This window comes from Salvelinus alpinus, chromosome 29 (assembly GCF_045679555.1).
Source record: "Salvelinus alpinus chromosome 29, SLU_Salpinus.1, whole genome shotgun sequence".
Classification (NCBI taxonomy): Eukaryota; Metazoa; Chordata; class Actinopteri; order Salmoniformes; family Salmonidae; genus Salvelinus; species Salvelinus alpinus.
The window spans coordinates 40,773,000-40,797,439 of record NC_092114.1 but is presented as its reverse complement, the minus strand read 5'-3'; the positions used below and the strand labels follow the sequence as shown (position 1 = coordinate 40,797,439).

Sequence of the window (24,440 nt, the reverse complement as noted above, 5' to 3'; positions counted from 1 at the left end):
CTCTGTGCATTCAAATTGCCATTGATAAAATGCAATTGTGTTCATGGTCCGTAGATTATGCCTGCCCATACCATAACCCCACCGTCACCACGGGGCACTCTGTTCACAACATTGACATCAGCAAACCCCTTGGCCACACAATGCTATACACGGTACAGTTGAAACCGGGATTCATCCGTGAGGAGCACACTTCTCCAGCGTGCCAGTGGTCATCGAAGGTGAGCATTTGCCTACTGAAGTCAGTTATGACGCCAACTCGTCAGGTCAAGACCCTGGTGAGGACGACGAGCACTCGGATGAGCTTCCCTAAGACGGTTTCTGACTAATTCTTCAGTTGTGCATACCCATAGCTGTCCGGGTGGCTGGTATCAGACGATCCCCCAGGTGAAAAAGCCGGATGTGGAGGACCTGGGCTGGCGTGGTTACACGTGTTCTGCGGTTGTGAGGCCGGTTAGACGTACTGCCAAATTCTCTAAAGCGACGTTGGATGCGGCTTATGGTAGAGAAATTAATATTAAATTCTCGGCCAATTACTTTGGTAGACATTCCTGCAGTCAGCATGCCAATTGCACGCTCCCTCAAAACTTGAGACATCTGTGGCATTGTTTTGTGTGACAAAACATCACATTTTAGAATGGCCTTTTATTGTCCCCAGCACAAGGTGCACCTGTGTAATGATCCTGCTGTTTAATCATCTTCTTGATATGCCACACCTATCAGGTAGATGGACTATTTTGGCACAAGAGAAATGCTCACTAACAGGGATGTAAACGCTTTTTGTGCACACAACATTTCTGGGATCTTTATTTCAGCTCATGAAACATGGGACCAACACTTTACATGTTGCGTTTATATTTTTGTTCAGTGTAGTTCACTAGTCCCTAACACAGACTATGACCATAGCCACCGTACTTCTACACCTGCATTGCTTGCTGTTTGGGGTTTTAGGCTGGGTTTCTGTACAGCACTTCGAGATATTAGCTGATGTACAAAGGGCTATATAAAATAAACTTGATTTGATGATATGTATGTTAAGCAAAGCTATTTTCTCTCTCTCTCTATGTGTTTATGTGTGTGTGTGTGTTCCAATGCCCTAAATCCAATATTTCACACACAATAGAACATAGAATAATAACACAATATTGTTGCAACAGAAAAATGTGTTTATTTTCCAAATCAAAGTCCTCTTTCACAGTCCTGTGTGTTTGGCCCCATAAAGGGGCTTCCAAAACAGTGCCAGGATATACTACACATTTATATACAACACTTTTATATTGCTATTCATATATTTATAACTGTTTTACCCACATGTACTGTATATGTGTCCTTAAGGGTAAATCCTCCTGTCATATTTAGGAAGATTCTGTTTCAATCCGTGGTACATTCATGTGGTTTCTCATAGGCAGAAATAAGCGACAACTGAATAACATCAACAGACCATACCAAGCACTGCTCAATAGTATGATCTGACCGCATAAAGCTTATTTGAAATGAAACAATGTTCCCATATAGAGATTTCATGATGTCTATAGTAAATGGGGATATTTTAAACAACTGAAACACATGGTTGGTAAACAGCAAAAACAAGCTCTAGTAAATTATTCTAGAAGAAATAAAAATGGGTCTGCAAAATGTTGTTCCACTGTAAAAAGGTTTCTGATAATCAACATTTGGCTATGATTTGACAAGTATGTAATGGAAGAAAACTCAAGACAGTAACTGACAACAAATAGCAACAACAAAAAAAATGAATATTTCGATAAAGTGCACAAGTGCTCATTCATAAAATCACTCGATAGTGGGACAAACAAATACAATCACAAGAAGTCCATCCATTCATTCTACTATTGTTTTCTACTGAAAATGTATATTATGTCTTTGTCTTTATAGTCTTCGTGTAGAACGCACACGCATAACTAGAGTGGGTCAGACAGCTAGCATGTCAGAAAGCCAGTGTGTTCGTCAGTGAGTGTCATCACTGTCTGTAAGGCAGGCAGTCAGTCATTCAAGTGTAACTGTCTGCTGGTTAAGTACTTGTCTATCTTCCACGACATTGACTCTCGTAAACCCTACATTGTTCTTCTCTTTGCAGGTGAGATTCAAGTGCAGATCGCCTCTAAAAGTCATGCCTCTGAACAAACTACTGTAAACTCCACCAGTGTAACGGGTACATACTACACTTGAAGGCCTACACAGCCATAGAAAACTCAGTTCACGGAGACTCATGCACACAGCAAATAAAACTACTTCTAAATCATTCAATATCATTCAGTTCGAACAAAAAAAAGGAGGAAATCAAGCCAACAAAGTCCAGTTACAAATGCCACACTCAAACATCCCAAAAAACATCCTCTTCCATAGTACAAACCCCATTCCCCACAATCCTTCACTCGTTAGTGTGCTTGGTGACCTTTCACCTTGTTTCCTCTTTTTTTTGCAGTATTTCTTGTGGAAAATGTGTACCTCTTGTTTAGCTTTTTTTGTTGTTGCTCGTAGCCAAGGCATTTTTGCACCAAGAAGTAAACAGAAATCTCAGAGGTAGAACCCTGCCAATTCTCTGTAAGGAGATCGAGATGTTGAGAGAAAGACAGACAGACACATGTAGACGGGTGTTGTTTGCAGGTAAGATGTTTTGTTAACAAAAAAGCAGCAAAAGAATTACCGACAAGCGAAAAAACATTTTGGGTGGGGGTTGTGGAATCTCTGAGAGCTCTCCATCAGTTGGACTCTTAAACATAGAGGATGACATTATCCGGGGGACAGTGCAGTCTGTCGGAGGTGTGAAGGGGTCTGCAGGTGGCCTGGGGTTGAGGAGGCCGGCAGCTCTTGGGATGAGGCGAGTCACAGTCGTCTGACGTCAGCTCGGCGATGTCGTCCGATTGGGTGTCGGACATCTCCAGGTCGCTACGGATGCTCTCGGGCTGGGCCAGAGTGACATCGCGAAGCCCCTCCCTGAGTGATGCCCCTGGCGACAGGCCTAGTGCTGAGCCAAACAGACCCCCGCCCCTTCTGGAGCTGCAGTCCTGAGGCTCCTCCCCCCCTGAGCCGGGGCATGCTGCCATAGCAGCAGGGGGCGTGTTTAAGTCATCCTCACTGGTCAGGCAGAGGTGGCTGGGTTTGGTCTCGATGTCCACCTGGATCTCCAGGTTAGTACAGTCCCTAGGAGAACAAAGACGTTTAGATTTACTAGTCACCATATCATCTGCTGTATCCAGTGTCACCTTGCCTACCATTATAAGTTTAACTCAAAATTGATTTGAAACGATCTGTCGGTAACTAAATCAATGGCTAAAATAAATATTTTTGAACCACTAAGTGCTGCCTGCATACCACACAGACTAAAGACAAGTCAGACGCAAGAGAGATTCGAGGAAATGGAGCTGTTGCATCAGAGACAACAACAACATGAGACCGACAGAAACAGATTGAGACTTGATGGCAAATCAAGGAGGACGAGTAGATTTTTTCTAAATCGTGTGTGTATGTAAGAGAGAGGGATATTGTGACACTCACCTGTCAGGGAGTGTGTAGGAGGAGATAATGGAGCCTGCCATGCCCCGGGTGCTGGCACAGTCACTACCCGCTCCTAGACTACCTGTCTCTCTGTGGGCACCGTCCTTCCCCAGCTCCCCTCCCTGGAGCTCCAACCTGGAACAACACAAAACATGATTATTACATGGTTATACCAACAACAGTTATTACAGCGTTCAACATATGCCACATTACATTTACTCACCAAAAACATTCACAGCAGCGGGTCTAATTCTTAAACGGACAACAAAAACTGTACTTAGTTCGTTTAAGGCTTACTTGGCTCCTATTTATACTGTGTCTCTGCTTACAATGCACAACATTCGCCTCCATAAGAAGTACAGAACAGGTTCTCTTCCCTGCTGGGCTCCCCTCCATACCTGTTGTATTTGCCAGTCCTGGCTCCAAGTGCGCCCCCGGCCAGAGTGTTGAAGTGGGGGTTGTCTCCCAGGACCCCGGGGGCCACAGAGAGGCCCTCACTGGGGGAGGCGGTGCTAAGGCCGCTGGCTGCCCCCTCCAGGCTGCTCTCACCCAGGCTGGGAGACTTGAGGGCCCGCCACGCATCAGCCACTGGGGGACAATTATTTAATATTTTTATTTCATGACTGATGATGATATATATTTCCTGTCTAAATTAACTTGCAGTTCAATTATGTTTGTAACATAAAAGAGAGACATGCATGTAGGTTCGTGTCGTTGTTGTATTTTACAGTATTAGGTCTATTAAGGCAAAAATTATAGCTCTTTAAGTCTTGCTCACCTGTGATTGGGCCGTCGTCCTTGTCAAAATCTATCCGCATGCCACGCCCCTTTCCTCGGCTGACGCCACAGCCTCCTCCGCGGCACAGAGAGATGGGCACGACTCCATATACGTACGCCAACATGATGGGCACGCCAATACCCACACTGACGGCCGCGATCACAGGAGCTGTGATGATTGACAGGGCCACTCCTCCCGTGATGGCCAGGTTCCTCCTGTGGCGATTGGTCTTCTTCCCCGCATAATGAGCGTGAATCTATCACAAAATAGAAAAGATAGATAGTAGTGAAGGTGAACAGCAATAAAGGCTATTGCAGCTGAAACGTCTGTATTGTGGTTTAGGTTTGATTAATATTATAAAGCACTTGGGTGAAGTAGGTCATAGGTTGTGTGAGGGGATTTCAGAGCTACTTTACCTAGACCTATTACGGCTTTATATCTCTGGTTGTGATTGGGTGAGGCAGTTGGCTGAGTACAACTGGTAATACTCTGAAAGGTATTTCTACAGCTGGGTGGGCTATTTTACAGCATTCAAATGGGCTTAAGTTCAAGCTCGCAGTTATACTGTATTGCCACCAGGATGCGGTAAAGAGATATCCTTTAAAATAGGTCATTCTGCAATTCTATCATGACGAAATTGTTTCAAAATGATGCCGTTTCCGAAGAAACTAAAGAAGAGCTTATGGTTTGAAACCATATCTATTTCAGGAATTGTATTTCTCGATTGCTGAAATACACGCAGGAAATGAAAGTGCCACCACAAAAGTGAACATCATATTGAAACTAACTCTATTTCTAAGTCCAGCACTGCCACATTTCATTTCTACAATTAATAGCTTTTCTGTTAAATATCATGAAAAGTAAATATTTGCATTATTTTCCTTTTAATGTCTCAGTAAGCCACTCCAAATAAGATCCTCTGCTAAATGACTCAGTGTAGGCAAAATGAAGGGGGGATTTTCAGTGAGGGGTTGCCCATCTGCCAGTGTTTTTGCCTACCTTGCGCCCCACATAGACGGGGATGCCAATAACCATGGCAGGCACAGCGATACCAGCGATCAGGGTGATGCCCACCGGGGCTCCGATCAGAGTGCTCAGCTGCCACAGGATCTTCTTCTTACGAGTCCACGGCTTCTTCCCCCAGAACGTACACCCTGATGGACTGAGAGGCAGAAGAAAGAGAGGGATTGATGAAGGGATATGGAGGGAGAGAAGGGGGGGAGAGAACGTAAGAAAAAGGAGAAAGAATGGAATGTGTAGAAAAGAGAGAGAGCGCGAGAGGGGGGAGGAGATTGTGAATTGAGAAAATAAAGAAACAATTGTAATGAAGGGGAAACAGATATAAAAAGAAAGGGGGAGAAATATGGTGAAGAGCAAGGGGGGTAGCAGAAGACTGATTAGTTCTGGGTCCATGTTCAGGAAAAACAATCACCACAGCAACAGAGGAGTGGAGGTGATGGAAGGTTGTGTCATTATGAATTCAGAGCCCTCTGCTAATTGTCACACAGGAGTGAGACGCGCATCACTGCCTGTTATCCACTTTTACAGTATTGCTCACATGACGTAAGACGTGTTAGACGGAATCTGTGGAAATGTTTTGTCATTTTAATGTAGGAATATATTTGGTGTCTTCTTATCAAAACAATAAAGCCTTTATTTCAGTTATGTTTTGTGTCAGTATTTGGTTTTATCTTAATTCATTCCATAAAATGTGTAGGTATTTCTTATTTAAAATCAATTCTGAAGGAATTTTTTTAAAGCACCAGTCTAACCCCGGTAATGACAATCATGCTTTAAAATTGGGTGGATGTCATCATGCAGGCTGAGCGGAGTTCCCACATCCGGTTTTCGGTGGAAAAGGACGCCAGGTTGAATTATCTGTATCGCTGAAAACCGGATGCATCCGGTGGGTAGACCTATATGGATTTTTGGCACATGGAAAGTCATCTACTAGTCCAATACATAAATCTGTGTTGACGTGAACTGCCATAGTCTTGAGAGTTACCTGAGGTAGTGCAGGTCAGAGATCTCCTTCATGCAGAGCCAGCAGAACTCACAGCCACACACGGCACAGGTCATGTGGTTACAGCTGCCGTCGTTCATCTTGATTATGTAGGCGCCACACCGTGGGCAGGGCTTGATGTCGTCAGCTACAGACAAGAGAGAGCGAGTGGGTAGGTTGATTAGTGGGAGTAGGATTCAAGACGACGTTGATCTGAGGTCAGTTTTATGGGTTGCCGTTAGGATATGGGGAGGGTAAGCTGATTCTAGATCTGTGCCTAAAAGGTACTTCTACTTTTACCAGAGACAGAGGAGGATTGGTTTGGAGACATTGTGTGCCGATATAGTTATTTTTGACTGCCAACAGCTAGAGTAAGAGACGGGCTGAGACATGAGAGACATGAGGTTGTGATAAGGGTTCATTCATACCGACTTACTGTTCTGTCCACCGAGACATTTGGAACATGAAAGGAGGTCTCAAAATTGCTTTATGAGAAGAGGGAGACTAATATACGGACATAATAATAACAGCATGAAGAGCAATCAAAGTACCGTGCCCGTGCTCCTGCGTGTAGCTGGGTGAGTGGTTGCTGTACATGTGCAAGGAGAGTGCCCTCTGCTGGCGGGCCGAGTCACAGGTCTGGTTGGGGTGCCACGCCTGCTTGCAGTGGTAACAGAACTCAGCCAAGCAGCCGTCTCTACAACACACCAGCCTGGGGCAGCTGGCACAGCCCGAAGCGATCACAGCGAACCTGTCAGAGGGAGAAAGAGGAAGATGTTTGATTTTCAGAAAACCTTTATAGGCACATGCGAAATCAATGGCAAAGTGAAAAAGACATTACTGGCGAGAGAAAGAGAGAGAGAGAGAGAGAGAGAGAGAGAGAGGAGGGAGACAGAGAGACAGAGAGAGATACTGAGTCAGTGGAGGGGACACAACAGCCTTGGAGGAAATTGTGAGTTAAAGAACCTATCAAGCGGTTAAGGTTCAATTGAAATACACTGTAGCCGGACAAATGTTCACAATTAACTGAGCCGTGGAGAGAGAGAGTTAGAAAAAAGGACACGAGAGGAAGGAGAAATAGGCATAATATGATTTCAGGCTGTCTGGAGTAGCCTCAATGAAGGGCACGAGGGGAGAAAGACCAAGAGCTAATCTTCATAGCATATTATCATAATTGCAGAGTTACATGACACCACACACGCACATTTCTCAACACAGTAAATAGGCTGTCACATCACCATAAGAGGGGAGGCAGGGTTCTTATCTTATCTTGGATGTAACAAGATCATCAAGTACTGTATGTAAAGATGAAATGGTATTTCATCTCATATAACACTATTTGTAAGTGACAGTGCTCAAAGACTGAGACTGAGCAAAACTGAATTTAATTAGAAAGTGAATATCTTTCTCATCAGAAAACAATGCTGAAAGTGACATACGACCCATCACACAACTATTGCTTTGAATGTACAGTTGAAGTCGGAAGTTTACATACACTTAGGTTGGAGTCCTTAAAACTAGTTTTTCAACCACTCCACAAATTTCTTGTTAACAAACTATAGTTTTGGCAAGTCGGTGAGGACATCTACTTAGTGCATGACAAGTAATTTTTTCAACAATTGTTTACAGACAGATTATTTCACTGTATCACAATTCCAGTGGGTCAGAAGTTTACATACACGAAGTTGACTGTGCCTTTAACCAGCTTGGAAAATTCCAGAAAATGATGTCATTTGAGTCAATTGGAGGTGTACTTGTGGATGTATTTCAAGGCCTACCTTCAAACTCAGTGCCTCTTTGCTTGACATCATGGGAAAATCAAAAGAAATCAGCCAAGACCTCAGAAAAAAGAACTGTAGACCTACACAAGTCTGGTTCATCCTTGGGAGCAATTTCCAAACACCTGAAGGTACCACGTTCATCTGTACAAACAATAGTACGCAAGTATAAACACCATGTGACCACGCAGCCGTCACAGCGCTCAGGAAGGAGACGCGTTCTGTCTCCTAGAGATTAATGTACTTTGGTGCGAAAAGTGCAAATCAATCCCAGAACAACAGCAAAAGACGAGCAAGGAGGCCTACAAACCTGACTCAGTTACACCAGCTCTGTCAGGAGGAATGGGCCAAAATTCACCAAACTTATTGTGGGAAGCTTGTGGAAGGCTACCCGAAACGTTTGACCCAAGTTCAACAATTTAAAGGCAATGCTACTAAATACTAATTGAGTGTATGTAAACTTCTGACCCACTGGGAATGTGATGAAAGAAATAAAAGCTTAAATAAATCATTCTCTCTACTATTATTCTGACATTTCACATTCTTAAAATAAAGTGGTGATCCTAACTGACCTAAGACACCCCTCTCTTCAAGGCCTCCAGTGTTCCGCTACACAGGCAAACCAGATGTCAAATAACAAAACTGTTTGAAATCCTATTCTGTCTCTTTCAAAACCTCAAACTAGGGGAAATGTTTACACCACTATGGTTTTACCCCTTTAACACAGTTCTTAGCAGCACAATAAATTCAGTTTGCGCTGGTGTCTTTCCCAATTACTTTGTTTGTTTGTTCAAACTGGCAACATGTCTTCAAGCCTGAGCTCAGTGACTTGTTGCAACAGAGCAGAGACACAAGTTGCCAAGGAAGCCTTTTCCCTGTTGGAACATTCCATGTCAACGCTGCATTTTGCTACATCTGCTAAATATGTGTATGTGACCAATAAAAAGTGATTTGATTGGTCGGTTCGGCTGCGTTGGAGCACGATCATGACAGACATCACGGCTTTGAGCGGTGGGAATCTGAGGAGTCCGATGCCGACAAGCTGCAGGTTTGGAGCAAATGCACTCTGACAGCCACGTCTAAGAATAGCGCAAGTTGTCATTGCTTTTAAATGGTGAGACACTGCTTTGTTTTCAACTAGGCTATCATTACAGTACAAATGTAATACACTGTCTGTGGCTCTGTACACACACACAGTCCTGTGAGTGTGTCATTTTTTTATTTTATTTCCACTTTATTTAACCAGGTAGGCCAGTTGAGAACAAGTTCTCATTTACAACTGCGACCTGGCCAAGATAAAGCAAAGCAGTGTGACAAAAACAACAACGCAGAGTTACACATGGGATAAACAAACGTACAGTCAATAACACAATAGAAAAATCTTTATACCGTGTGTGCAAATGAAGTAAGATTAGGGAGGTAAGGCAATAAATAGACCATAGTGGTGAAATAATTACAATTTAGCATTAACACTGGAGTGATAGATGTGCAGATGATGATGTGCAAGTTGAGATACTTGGGTGCAAAAGAGCAAAAAAATAACAATATGGGGATGAGGTAGTTGGGTGGGCTAATAACAGATGGGCTGTGAACAGGTGCAGTGATCGGTAAGCTGCTCTGACAGCTGATGCTTAAAGTTAGTGAGGGAGATATAAGTCTCCAGCTTCAGTGATTTTTGCAATTCGTTCCAGTCATTGGCAGCAGAGAACTGGAAGGAAAGGTGGCCAAAGGAGGTGTGGCTTTGGGGATGACCAGCGAAATATACCTGCTGGAGCGCGTGCTATGGGTGAGTGTTGCTACAGTGACCAGTGAGCTGAGATTAGGCAGGGCTTTACCTAGCAAAGACTTATTGATGACCTGGAGCCAGTGAGTTTGGCGACGAATATGTAGCGAGGGCCAGCTAACGAGAGCATACAGGTCGCAGTGGTGGGTAGTAATGATCACTTCAAATAAATCCCAACCTCTCCGTTACCCCTGGCAACACTGGCTACCTCTATGCCGCATCACTAGTCACCATAGCAACTGACAGCCAGCAGAGCGACCATAGACCTATCGCTGCTCTGATTGGTTGTCTCCCCCTGTCAATCAGTGAGGTCTGATTGGGGAATGGAGAGGGAACTGACCAATGAGACCAAAGAACAATGAAGGTCAAGAGTTAAAACCTTCACAGGAATAATAGAGTGTGTGTGTGTGTGTGTGTGTGTGTGTGTGTGTGTGTGTGTGTGTGTGTGTGTGTGTGTGTGTGTGTGTGTGTGTGTGTGTGTGTGTGTGTGTGTGTGTGTGTGTGTGTGTGTGTGTGTGTGTGTGTGTGTGTGTGTCAGGGTTGGGCTCAATCCAGAATGGTATTGAGAATGCCTCGTAAATTCCAATAAAATTATTACATTTGAATTGAAGAACTAAACAGGATACAGAACTCCAATTCGAAAGGAAATGTAATTAAATTCAGTGAACTTAAAATGCCTAATCTATTCTACAGTGTCTTCAGAAAGTATTCATACCCTTGACTTATTCCATATTTTGTTGTATTACAGCCGGAATGGGAGTCAATTCCGAAATTCTAAATTGAGCCAAACCCTGGTGTGTGCGAGTGTTTGTGTGTGTGTGTGATCATTCAAGTGAGACAGAGTTAAGGAGTCCGGGGTTTGTGACTACGATAAAAATAATAATACATTTAAAAGAGAGAAAGAAAGTGAAAGACAAAATAAAGAAAGAGAGAAATAGCGATTTAGACAGAGGTCCCAGAGACTCCACAGCCAGAGACAATCCAGGCCACTTTACTGTAACCAAGGCCACATATTCCTTACCTACGACAATGTAGTACCATTATGACACGCACGGACGCACACACGCACACACACACACACACACACACACACACACAGTACCCCTTTGAAAAGCTCCACTCTAGTTAGCCCAAACCACACTAGAACTTTCCATGGTAGGGCTGTAGAGAGGGAATAGTTGTGTTGTGAGTCATTCTGGTCTTTTTAGAATGTAGGTCATCTATAGTCCAGCCCACTGTCTTGGTCCTTCCCCTCTGTCTGACAGGATTCACATTACCAAACTGGCATGTTTCCTTTGAACATAACCAGCACAGATAATCTGTGCTTTTCCTCCCACATACACATGCATGCGTGTGTCACCTATACACACAGACATACATACACACACAAACATAAACACTTGCGTGTCGCACACACACAAAATAGGCTCATACCAGTTTATCAGAAATTTCCCCATATCACATTACACGATCAGCCACCGAGCATTGCCATTCCCCTTGTAACCACATAATAGCCTGCAACATTCTAACCTACTTAGAGAATTCTAGGCTATAAATCTTTCCTCTCACTTTTGTCACCTCTAAAGCTTGTTAAAATGCAGTAGGTCATTCCAGTTCACGACTAACATCCTCAGACTTCGGGTAACTGACAGAGCACTGCTTTGAAAGCATGAATCTGCAACAACAACAACAAGTTATAGTGTTGGTTAATGGTAGGGGTTTGGTAAAGGTAAGGGTTAAGTTCAGGGGTTAAAATCACATTTGTGGTCAGAAAGTGCTTTAAGGTACTTCTGCCCCTTCTACCACGGCTAGACAGTGATGACTCTATAGAGTTAGGGTTAAGGTTCAGGTTCACACTCAGGTTACGATTAAGGTTAAGGCCAGGCAACAACGGAAGTTAACTCTTACCCGCAGTCGGGCGCGGGACACCAGCGGCAGTCTGGGTCGGAGGCCAGGCAGCGTCGCAGCAGGAACTCCTCGTACTTCTCCAGCAGACCTACGTCATCCAAAATGTCCGCCACCTGATGAGGCGCCAGGCGCTCCGAGCACTCGGGGCAGCTGAGGTGGACGCGGCTCTCGGTGATCTCGATGCGCAGGTACTGGCGCAGGCAGCACAGGCAGGAGCGATGGCTGCAGCCCAGCAGCTCAGGGAGCTGTTCGGGGGGCTGGGGTACCAGGCACAGGGGGCACTCCAGGAAGTCTGCTGGAGGAGAGGCGCTGGTGGTTGTGGAGCTGGAGGACTGGGGCGGACCCAGGGAGAGCCGACTGGAAGAGAGGGGCTCTGCTGGGGTGGAGGTGGGGTAGTTGGCTGGGTCCTGGGGGGCGTCCGTGGTGGTGGTGGTGGTGGGGGCTGGGTTAGGTGTGGGGGTAGAAGGGACTACGGGGGGGACAAGGGGGGTGAGTTGCTGTTGTTGATTGTTTTGGTTGTGGAGCTGGGATAAAGGTGTGGCCGCCCCTGCATTGGCGCTCCGGGAACCCCGTTTGCTGTGGAAAAGGCTGTGGAAGGAGATGCGTCCTTGGCGTTTTCCCGGTGCCCGGCATTTGGGGTTGGGAATGCCGCTCACCGAGGAGTGGGGGGATTCCGAGTCCTTTTCCGATCCCATTTTCCCAGAAAATGACACACGGCAGCGTCTTTCCTTTTCTGCTCTTATTATAGTCTTATATCACTGTGAGGAAGCTTTCCTCACACACACACACACAGACACACACACGAGGGCACTTGTCCTTGTGTGAAACCAGAATGGAATGTCACTGATACCCAGTTGGAAACCCTTTTTCCCCTTCCTCTGACAAGAAACAATGGAACCCACAAATGGAACTATAAACAAGAAGACAAAAGTGAAAGAAACAAAGTCCCCTTCCTCCCACTGGTGTTCACACCTCTCACGCTCAGTTGCTCCAAATCAAGAATGTGAGAAAAGTAACAGGTGTGCTTTCGTCCAAACAAACATGGGGGTCCAAACTGACAGTAAACTGTTACTGTAAACCACAAAGAGGAGAATGACAACAACAAGAAACGTCAATGTCCCTTCTCAGTAAATGTTTCTCGATTCAAACGAGGAGGAAAAAAAACATGATAGGAACGTTATAGAATTTAAAGAACAACTTCTTGGAGGTTATTCCATTTTTCTTAAATCCTTCTTGGTGGTTGCTCCAGTCAGATTTTCTTCTCTAGTCCTTTATTCTCTCTTTTTCTTCTCCTCTTCTCTTCCATGTGTGTCTCTTACACTCTCAATCAACCGTCTGTGAGGAGGAAGAAGATAACAGGAAGTTAGCAGTGCAAAGAGCACAGGGAGCATGCTCAGTATGACACACCTCTCCCTCCTTGCTCGTTCTCTCTCTCGCTTTTTCGACTTCACAATGAACTCTTGGTGCAGATAGCCAGGAAGAAGAAATTAAAAATACAGTGCATTCGGAAAGTATTCAGACCACTTGACTTTTTACACATTTTGTTACGTTATAGCCTTACCCACATTAATCAACACACAATACCCCATAATACCCCATTTTTGCAAATGTATTAAAAATGAAAAACAGAAATACCTAATTTACATAAGTATTCAGACCCTTTGCCATGAGGCTGAGCTCAGGTGCATCCTGTTTCAATTGGTCATCCAAGAGGTGTTTCTACAACTTGATTGGAGTCCACCTGTGATAAACTCAATTGATTGGACATGATTTGGAAAGACACACACCTGTCTATATAAGGTCCCACAGTGGACCAAAAACCAAGTCATGAGGTCGAAGGAATTGTCCGTAGCATTGAAGGTCCCCAAGAACACAATGGCCTCCATCATTCTTTAATGGAAGATGTTTGGAACCACCAAGATTCTTCCTAGAGATGGATGCCTGGCGGCCAAACTGAGCAATCGGGGGAGAAGGGCCTTGGTCAGGGAGGTGACCAAGAACCAGATGGTCACTCTAACAGACCTCCAGAGATCCTCTGTGGAGAAGGGAGAACCTTCCAGAAGGGCAAACATCTCTGCAGCACTCCACCACTCCTCATTAAAAGGCACATGACAGCCTACTTGGAGTTTGCCAAAAGGCACCTAAAGACTCTCAGACCATGAGAAACAAGATTCACTGGTCTCATCAAACCAAGATTGAGCCTGAATGCCAAGCATCACGTCTGCAGGAAAACCAGGCACCATCCCTACGGTGAAGCATGGTGGTGGCAGCATCAGGCTGTGGGGATGTTATTCAGCGACAGGGACTTGGAGACTAGTCAGGATAGCGGGAACGATGAACGGAGCAAAGTACAGTGAGATCCTTGATGAAAACCTGCTCCAGAGACGCTCAGGACCACAGACTGGGGCGAAGGTTCACCTTCCAACAAGACAATGACCCTAAGAACACAGCCAAGACAACGCAGGAGTGGCTTCAGGAGAAGTGTGAATGTCCTTGAGAGGCCCAGCCAGAGCCCGGACTTGAACCCAATCAAACATCTCTAGAGAGACCTGAAAATATCTGTGCAGCGACGCTCCCCATCCAACCTGACAGAGCTTGGGAGGATCTGCAGAGAAGAATGGAAGAAACTCCACAAATATAGGTGTGCCAAGCTTGTAGCGTCATACCCAGGAAGACTCGAGGCTGTAATCACTGCCAAAAGTGCTTCAACAAAGTAATGAGTAAAGAGTCTGAATACTTATGTAAATGTGATATTGCCTTTTTTTATGGGGTATTGTGTGTAGATTGATGAGGGGGAAAAAAGGATTTAATCAATTTTAGAATAAGGCTGTAACGTAACAAAATGTGGAAAAAGTCAAGGGGTCTGAATACTTTCCGAATGCACTGTACACTATGCACACGCACAGCTAGCATAATCACTGATAAAAACATGCTCATTGACTCACACTTACTCATAAGATACAGCCCTTTGTAAAGCAGAATACTATATTGGTGAACTTACTAATGATAATGACATAATGTATCTTGAAGGGGAAGCAAACATATTCATCAGTCCAATTACCTTCTATATTATTTAACCTCTATCATTCCTTCTCGTTCTTTCTCTCATCTGCGCTTCTCTTTTGTCTCGCTCCGTCAATATGAAACCCTCTCTCTCTCTCTCTCTCTCTCTCACACACACACAGAGTCTCGAGCTGCTCTCCACTTCACACTGGGCTGCTACTGCGGTTGCCATGCCGATGCTCACTATGAGCCGAGCAAACAGCGACCCACTCAGTGAGTCTGGCACTTACTTACACACTGACACACACACACACACACACACACACACACACACACACACACACACACACACACACACACACACACACACACACACACACACACACACACACACACACACACACACACACACACACACACACACACACACACACACCACATGTACTCTTGTAATTTATAGATAATGTAGACATTGGTAATTACACTACTGCTTAATGTATGTTTGTATTTATACAGTGTTATAGGTGAGAGTGTGTTTGTATGCAGATAATGTTATGCTAAGATAAGGGGAAAGGATGAGAGAATGAGAGTTATGAGGGTTGATATTCAGAATCTGTGCCACTGTCTACGGTAGCACACCCACCTTCTAAGCACACAAACACACACACACTGAGTCATAACAGAGTCCTGGCCTGATTTTCTCCTCCTACAGTATGCCTGGCCTCTGGACTACAGGTCTATGACAAGGCAAATATGATTCTGATTCCAGTAGTAGCCTCTGAGTGCAGGAGGCTGAGACAGACACAGAGAGAGGATCAACCAGTATGTGTACTGACTCATAAAACATTAGACTTCAGCCCTTGTTGACAGAAGGGTATATGGGAAAGGGCTAACATAGATACTGTATATAGCTAGCCATGATTGATTGAAATACTATTGGTACGTGTAACCACACCAGCCCAGGAACCTCCACATCTCGTTTCTTCACCGATCGTCTGAGACCAGCCACCCGGACAGCTGATGAAATTGTGGGTTTGGTACAACCGAAGAATGTCTGCACAAACTGTCAGAAACCGTCTCAGGGAAGGTCATCAGCGGGCAAATGCTCACCTTCGATGACCACTGGCACACTGGAGAAGTGTGCACTTCACGGGTGAATCCCGGTTTCAACAGATGGCACACAGCGTGTATGGCGTCATGTGGGCGAGCGGTTTGTTGATGTCAACGTTGTGAACAGAATGCCCTATGGTGGCAGTGGGTTTATGGGATGGGCAGGCATAAGCTACGGACAACGAACACAATTGCATTTTATAAATGGCCATTTGAAAGCACATAGATACCGTGACGAGATCCTGAAGCTTATTGTCGCGCCATTCATCCGCCGCCATCACCTCACGTTTCAGCATTATAATGCACGACCCCATATCTGTACACAATTCCTGGAAGTTGAAAATGTCCCAGATCTTCCATGGCCTGCATACTCAGCAGACATGTCAACCATTGAGCATGTTTGGGATGCTCTGGATCGAGATGCACAACAGCGTGTTCCAGTTCCCGCCAATATCCAGCAACTTCGCACAGCCATTGAAGAGTGGAACATTCCACAGGCCACAATCAACAGCCTGATCAACTCTATGTGAAGGCGATGTGTCATGCTGCATGAGGCAAATGATGCACCCCAGATACTGACTGGTTTTCTGATCCACTCCCCTACCTTTTTTTAAGGTACCTGTGACCAACAGATGCACATCTATATTCCCTGTCATGTGAAATCTATAGATTAGGGCCTAATGAATTTATTTACATTGACTGATTTCCATATGAACTGCAACTCAGTAAAATCTTTGAAATTGTTGCATGTTGAGTTTATAGTTTTGTTCAGCGCAGTATCTAAAGTTGTGTGTGATATAGAGAGAGAGAGGGGTGTGAGTGAGGAGGCACGGCAGATGGGCATGAACAGGCTGAAGACTCAGTGGTCTGGATTCTGTGATCAGCACACTCTTTTGTCCCTCACTTTTCCTCCCACCCGACTGCTGCTCGCTCACACAGACACACAATCTCTCACTGTGATGAACGATTACACGAATGAAATTGTTTTCTTTTGCCTCTGAGCAGCTCTCTAGCTTGTCTTCTGCATTAAAAACCTCTCAGACAAGTCAAATATTGCTATCCTTGCTGCTGCACTGTGAGTCAACTGTATGCATAGCCTCTCATCCTCTTAACAGAGACATTGCTCTTTTTGGACATAAAGTGAGGCCCGTTTGTTCTTTCAGTTTGTTTGGCCTAGTCTAAGCAATTCAATCTGCGGAAGACACTGAAACCGTACAGTCTGAGCACTTTAGGATCGTACATCCTTCCCAGGGGCCCTATGAACCTACATCTACACACATTCACACACACAAACTTACTGTAAGTCATTTAGGCGTAATATACACTACCGTTCAAAAGTTTGGGGTCACTTAGAAAGGTCCTTGTTTTTGAAAGAAAACCACATTTTTTGGTCCATTAAAATAACATCAAATTGATCAGAAATACGGTGTAGACATTGTTAATGTTGTAAATGACTATTACAGCCGGAAACGGCAGATTTTTCTGTGGAATGTCTACATAGGCGTAGAGAGGTCCATTATCAGCAACCATTACTCCTGTGTTCCAATGGAACGTTGTGTTAGATAATCCAAGTTTATCATTTTAAATGGCTAATTGATCATTACAAAACCCTTTTGCCATAATGTTAGCACAGCTGAAAACTGTTGTTCTGATTAAAGAAGCAATAAAACTGTTTGCCCTGTTCTGTGCCAATTTGCCCTGTTCTGTGAAGGGAGTAGTACACAGTGTTGTACGAGATCTTCAGTTTCTTAACAATTTCTCGCATGGAAGAACCTTCATTTCTCAGAACAAGAATAGACTGACGAGTTTCAGAAGAAAGTTATTTGTTTCTGGACATTTTGATTCTGTAATCGAACCCACAAATGCTGATGCCCCAGATACTCAACTAGTCTAAAGGCCAGTTTTATTGCTTCTTTAATCAGCACAACAGTTTTCAGCTGTGCTAACATTATGGCAAAAGGGTTTTCTAATGATCAATTAGCCTTTTAAAATGATAAACTTGGATTATCTAACACAACATGCCATTGGAACACAGGAGTGATGGTTTCTAATAATGGACCTCTGTACACCTATGTAGATATTCCATAAAACAAATCTTCCGTTTCCAGCTACAGTAGTCATTTACAACATTAACAATGTCTACACTGTATTTCTGATCAATTTGATGTTATTATAATGGACAAAACATGTGGTTTTCTTTCAAAAACAAGGACCTTTCTAAGTGACCCCAAACTTTTGAACGGTGGTGTAGCTGTGCTACCGAAATACCCGATAGTTGTCACACAAGCCGCTGAGTCACTTAGAGCTGAAATGCTGCTGCAGCAGAGCTGTGTTGGGGATACACTTAACAAGCCTCTGCAAATACATGACGCAAAATGAAGATAATAAAAGCATGGGTTTCTTTTTCCCCAGAGACATCCAACCAAAGTAAAAGGGAAGACTGGGAAAGTTCCTATTATACGGTTGTGCTATATTTCAAGTGTTTCACTTTGGCTACTTTGATTATGCTTTATAAAAATGAAGAGAAATAAAGAAATGACTCACAAAATAGTTTTATTCATATTATTCAGGGCTATGGTTGATATTCAGTGAAACAGTAACACAATCAAAGGGTGCGTTGTATCGTACTGATACAGTAGTGCTGTACTCCAGTAGGCCTAAGTCATTGAAGCTCACCAACACACAAACCATCCGATTCATGTCGGTGTGTTGTTTGTTTACAAAGACTGACAGACAGAGTGGTTGGCTAGCTAATTAGGTGGTTTGTAGTGATACTGCCTAAACCCTCTGTAAGCCCTGAGCTGTAACTGAGGACTGAGGCCTGTGTCCCTGGTTAGAGCAAGTGGTCTCTGTGAACTCAGATTTACTGGTTTAATGTTCTAAGTTCATTAGAGCAGAAGGGCGTAATAAAAAAGGTGGTGACAGGGTGAGGCAGTGAGATGCCCCTCTGGCTAGAGAGACAGATGCAACTCAGTGTGTCCTCCTCACTTAATCTCCTAGCAGGAGCTAATATAGAGGGAGGTAACAGAGTGAACTGCCCCTCCGGCTACGACACAGTTATACACCCCTCTTTCTACCTCTCCTCTCCTCCCTCTTGTTCCTTCTCGTTCTTTCTAGCTCTCCCTCTCATTCCTCTCTCTCTGTGACAAGGGCATCGTCATGTCTCAGTAGCTCGCTAGAAGGGCAGGCCGCTGCCGCTGCCACGTTCAAACACCAGGCCAGTTGAGTCATGTCAGGATGTGATGATATAACATGCTAACTGGGTTAAAAAAGGAAACGTGTCCTTCTGTTCAGCTAAAAGCTCCATTATCTAGTTATCTACTGATTCATAGAGTTTGGAGGCCATTTGGAGGCCTTGTGGAGCCCTCCCACACTTTCAGTAATGGTAGATGTGGGACTTTGAAGAGGAGTTGTGTGCCAGAGACAGTCGTGGGCCATTCTGTGGAAGCACCTAGAGAAACCAGACTTTGTGATTCCTCTGAATTTACCTCAGAACTGGAGCTGGCAGCGATGAGCTTGTCTGCAGTGGACAGTCATTCAAGCATCCCTTTTCAAACAAAATGAAGCAACAGCAATACCCTGGAATACCCCCATCCCAAACACTCGAACGCACATGACACGCACCCACATACTTATACACCCAGTCATACACACATTACAGACACGTCGTCAAACACACACACACACACACACACTTAAGTCTTACATGTATGGGGCAGCAGGTAGCCTAGTGGTTAGAGCGTAGGGCCAGTAACCGAAAGGTTGCTAGATTGAATCCCCGAGCTGACAAGGTATAATAATTAGAGGAGCGTTCAGGAGGCAAACTGAACGTTTCATGTGAAGCCTGGAGGCATCACAGTGGCAGAGTGCAGGCCCAGGCCCCAGCTCCACAGCCATAGCTCTCTGAGCTCCAATCCACCAACACAGATCAGGGTCTACCAACTGACCAGTGGGCATGAAGGAGAAGGCGGAGAGACATGTCAGTTAGGACAGTGCATGTGAGTGGAGAGGAGACAGAGATGTCACATAGGCCTATGACTGTTAGGCTGACTTCCAGGGGACTGTAACCTGAAGCATGTGGGCCTTAACGAACTATGATTGTGAGAATAGTTCCACTATATGGGACCTCAGATGGGAATATACAGTTGAAGTCGGAAGATTACATACACTTAGGTTGGAGTCATTAAATCTCGTTTTTTCCACCACTCCACAAATTTCTTGTTAACAAACTATAGTTTTGGCAAGTCGGTTAGGACATCTACTTTGTGCATGACACAAGTAATTTTTCCAACAATTGTTTACAGACAGATTATTTCACTTATAATTCACTGTATCACATTTCCAGTGGGTCAGGAGTTTACATACACTAAGTTGACTGTGCCTTTAAACAGATTGGAAAATTCCAGAAAATGATGTCATGGCTTTAGAAGCTTCTGATAGGCGAATTGACATAATTTGAGTCAATTGGAGGTGTACCTGTGGATGTATTTCAAGGCCTAGCTTCAAACTCAGTGCCTCTTTGCTTGACATCATTGTTAAGTCAAAAGAAATCAGCTAAGACCTCAGAAAAAAACTGTAGACCTACACAAGTCTGGTTCATCCTTGGGAGCAATTTCCAAACACCTGAAGGTACCACGTTCATCTGTACAAACAATAGTATGCAAGTATAAACACCATGGGACCACGCAGCCGTCATACCGCTCAGGAAGGAGACGCGTTCTGTCTCCTAGAGACGAACGTACTTTGGTGCAAAAAGTGCAAATCAATCCCAGAACAACAGCAAAAGACGAGCAAGGAGGCCTACAAACCTGACTCAGTTACACCAGCTCTGTCAGGAGGAATGGGCCAAAATTCACCCAAATTATTATGGGAAGCTTGTGGAAGGCTACCCGAAACATTTGACCCAAGTTAAACAATTTAAAGGCAATGCTACCAAATACTAATTGAGTGTATGTAAACTTCTGACCCACTGGGAATGTGATGAAAGAAATAAAAGCTGAAATAAATCATTCTCTCTACTATTATTATTTCACAAAATTAAAATAAAGTGATGATCCTAACTGATCTAAGACAGGGAATTTTTACTAGGATTAATTGTCAGGAATTGTGAAAAACTGAGTTGAAATGTATTTGGCTAAGGTGTATGTAAACTTCCCGACTTCAACTGTAGTTGTGGGGAAGTGAGTGTTGCTTTTCTATTAGTTCTTGAGGACAGATGGTAACTAGAGCTGGATATCATGCTTTCAGGGTTGCATGTCGTCACCTCTTTTCTCGCTCAACGGAATGATACACTACATGGCCAAAAGTATGTGGACACCTGCTCGTCAAACATCTCATTCCAAAATCATGGGCATTAATATGGAGTTGGTCGCCCCTTTGCTGTCATAACAGCCTCCACTCTTCTGGGAAGGCTTTCCACTAGATGTTGGAACATTGCTGCGGGGACTTGCTTCCATTCAGCCACAAGAGCATTAGTGAGGTCGGGCACTGATGTTGAGCGATTAGGCCTGGCTCGCAGTCATCGTTCCAATTCATCCCAAAGGTGTTCGATGGGGTTGAGGTCAGGGCTCTGTGCAGGCCTGTCAAGTTCTTCCACACCGATCTCGACAAACCCTTTCTGTATGGACCTTGCTTTGTGCACGGGGGCATTGTCATGCTGAAACAGGAAAGGGCCTTCCCCAAACTGTTGCCACAAAGTTGGAAGCACAGAATTGTCTAGAATGTCATTGTATGCTGTAGCATTAAGATTTCCCTTTACTGGAACAAAGGGGCCTAGCCCGAACCATGAAAAACAGCTCCAGACCATTATTCCTCCTCCACCAAACTGTACAGTTGGCACTATGCATTGGGGCAGGTAGCGTTCTCCTGGCATTAGCCAAAAATCCAGATTTGTCCGTCGGACTGCCATATGTTGAAGCGTGATTCGTCAATCCAGAGAACGCATTTCCAATGGTGGTGAGCTTTACACCACTCCAGCCGATGCTTGGCATTGAGCATGGTGATCTTAGGCTTGTGTGAGGCTGTCCGGCCATTTCATGAAGCTCCTGACGAACAGTTATTGTGCTGACGTTGCTTCAAGAGGCAGTTTGGAACTCGGTAGTGAGTGTTGCAACCGACAGACATTTTCTACGTGCTTCAGCACTCGGCGGTCTCGTTCTGTGAGCTTGTGTGGCCTACCTCTTCGCGGCTGAGCCGTTTTTGCTCCTAGACGTTTACACTTCACAATAACAGCACTTACAGTTGACCGGGGCGGCTCTAGCAGGGCAGAAATTTTACAAACTGACTTGTTGGAAAGGTGGCATCCTATGATGGTGCCACCTTAAAAGTCACTAAGCTCTTCAGTAGGCCGTTCCACTGCCAATGTTTGTCTATGGAGATTGCATGGCCGTGTGCTCGATTTGATACACCTGTCAGCAACAGGAGTGGCTGGAATAGCCAAATCCACTCATTTGAAGGAGTGTCAACATAGTTTTGTATATATAATGTATTAATATCCTGTCCTCAATAATGCTTTTGGGACAAACGGGAGTGGTGGTACCAGGAATGAATGAGTGAAAGAGTGAGGAGGTGAGAGAGGAGAAAATTGAGAATGAGAGGGCATCTGACACAACAGGCGCTTTGAAATAGAGATGTCAAAGAATGTTCAGAGGAGCTAAGCAGTAGTTCACCTGACACTACTGTACAAACATGCATGTATACTGAACAAAAATATAAATGCAACAATTTCAACGATTTTAGTGAGTTACAGTTCATATAAGGAAATCAGTCAATTTAAATAAGTTCATTAGGCCCTAATCTATGGATTGCACATGGCTTGGCTTGGTCCCACCAAATGGGGAGCCAAGCCCAGCCAATCAGAATGAGTTTTGCCCCACAAAAGGGGTTTATTACATACAGAAATACTGAGTGGCTGGTCTCAGACGATCCCGCAGGTGTAGAAGCCGGATGTGGAGGTCCTGGGCTGGCGTGGTTACACGCGGTCTGTGGTTGTGAGGCCGGTTGGACGTATTGCCAAATTCTCTAAAACAACATTGGAGGTGGCTCTGGTGGACAGTCCTGCAGTCAGCATGTCAATTGCACACTCCCTCAAAACTTGAGACATCTGTGCCATTGTGTTGTGTGAGAAAACTGCACATTTTAGAGTGGCCTGTTATTGTCCCCAGCACAAGGTGCACCTGTGTAATGATCATGCTTTTTAATCAGCTTTTTGAAATGCCACACCTGTCAGTGGATGGATTATCTTGGCAAAGGAGAAATGATCACTAACAGGGCTGTAAACAAATTTGGGCACAACATTTTAGAGAAATACGCTTTTTGTGCATATGGAACATTTCTGTGATCTTTAATTTCATCTCATGAAACATACACTTTACATGTAGCGTTTATATTTTTGTTCAGTGGACATAAACAAACCCAAACGCTTAAGTATGTACTATAGTACACTATCACCAGCCATGACTCACTGTGTAATTGTTTATTACTCAAGACTGAGCACCAGTCAGAACATGCACAACAATATGGGATATATACAATTGGCTGTTCATATAAACTGACCATGTAACGAACAGTAACACTTCCGTTAGAGTGAAGATATGTTACTTCCCATAATGTAGCCTACCAAGTAAGCAACATGACATTCCAAGCCACAAAAATCGGAATATCTTCAACATGTTGCAATTTGTGTCAAGGCCCAATAAGGCAGACTAGTCTTACCTCAAGGGGTGGTACGAAACCGTTTTCTGAGATCCGCTGTGAATGTTCATTCGTCAATGGCGATGGGTTGTGATCGCTTGCTTTGGGAGTGTTGAAATCTTCGTTGTCTAGGCTATTTCAGCTCAGCTTCCTATACGGGACCTGACACACTGTTCCTAAAATATCAAATGGAGTATGTATAGGTTATGAAATGCAGCTCGCGCCCTGTCCCGTTTTAGGAGAGCAACAGAAGAATCTCCGCAGCCTCCTTTGCTTTCTCATGGAGGAAAGCCCCAGTCCGTGACGCCACAAACCGAGAACAAGGAAACCCCACCCGTCCGTGATGTCACCATCGAAAGCTCAAAATGAATTTAGCGCTTGGAAATAACCAGGGAAACGTCAATATTTTGGTTCTGTGGAATGACATGGCCTGGAACTTGCTGAACATTATTTGTGTTGAGTTCCCAGAAATCAAAATCATAAAGATACTTCTTCGCACAGTCGATTAGATATGGGAAATGTAGCCTACTGAATTTCCTCCAACTTTCCAGATATGATTGCTAGCGCAACGTACTTGGATCCAGTTCCTCAAATTACATCGTTCAGTGTCTATAATACTATGAGATTTTCCTTACCAGGTAACCTGATGGAAAAACTTCTAGCCCGTGTACACCTTTGCCAAGTATGAACGTTAGCCAAATCACTATGCAGGCTAACGCAAACTGTTATGTTCCATAAAGACATCCACCCAGTTATGTAGAATATGCAACATAAACCATGACTCAATTCACATTCAGGCAGTTGAGTTATATTAGTACCAAGTAAGGCAATAATATATTAGTAGTATGCAGCACAAAGGGAGGCTACAACATG

The 24,440-nt window shown here is 44.3% G+C and overlaps 1 protein-coding gene across 1 annotated transcript; it reads right to left on the bottom strand.

Moving 5' to 3' along the window:
• Positions 1 to 1,142: 1,142 nt before the first annotated feature.
• Positions 1,143 to 13,097, bottom strand: LOC139558745 (E3 ubiquitin-protein ligase RNF19B-like). The gene is made up of 8 exons (XM_071374146.1): positions 11,763 to 13,097; positions 6,845 to 7,044; positions 6,297 to 6,441; positions 5,291 to 5,453; positions 4,292 to 4,547; positions 3,912 to 4,101; positions 3,514 to 3,648; positions 1,143 to 3,159 (listed from the first exon to the last, which is right to left on the bottom strand). Exons 1-8 carry the CDS (start codon positions 12,455 to 12,457, stop codon positions 2,730 to 2,732), a joined length of 2,214 nt encoding a protein of 737 aa, XP_071230247.1. The 5' UTR covers positions 12,458 to 13,097; the 3' UTR covers positions 1,143 to 2,729.
• Between the last annotated feature and the right edge of the window lie 11,343 nt (positions 13,098 to 24,440).

Bases quoted from the DNA above. Each gene is read 5' to 3' on its own strand.
- LOC139558745 (XM_071374146.1), bottom strand. From the start codon at position 12,457: ATGGGATCGGAAAAGGACTCGGAATCCCCCCACTCCTCGGTGAGCGGC. The intron at 5,454-6,296 runs GTAACTCTCAAG...TCTGCCTCTCAG, and splicing joins TCTGACCTGCACTACCTCAG to TCCATCAGGGTGTACGTTCT. The intron at 4,548-5,290 runs GTAGGCAAAAAC...ATTTTGTGATAG, and splicing joins CCGTCTATGTGGGGCGCAAG to ATTCACGCTCATTATGCGGG.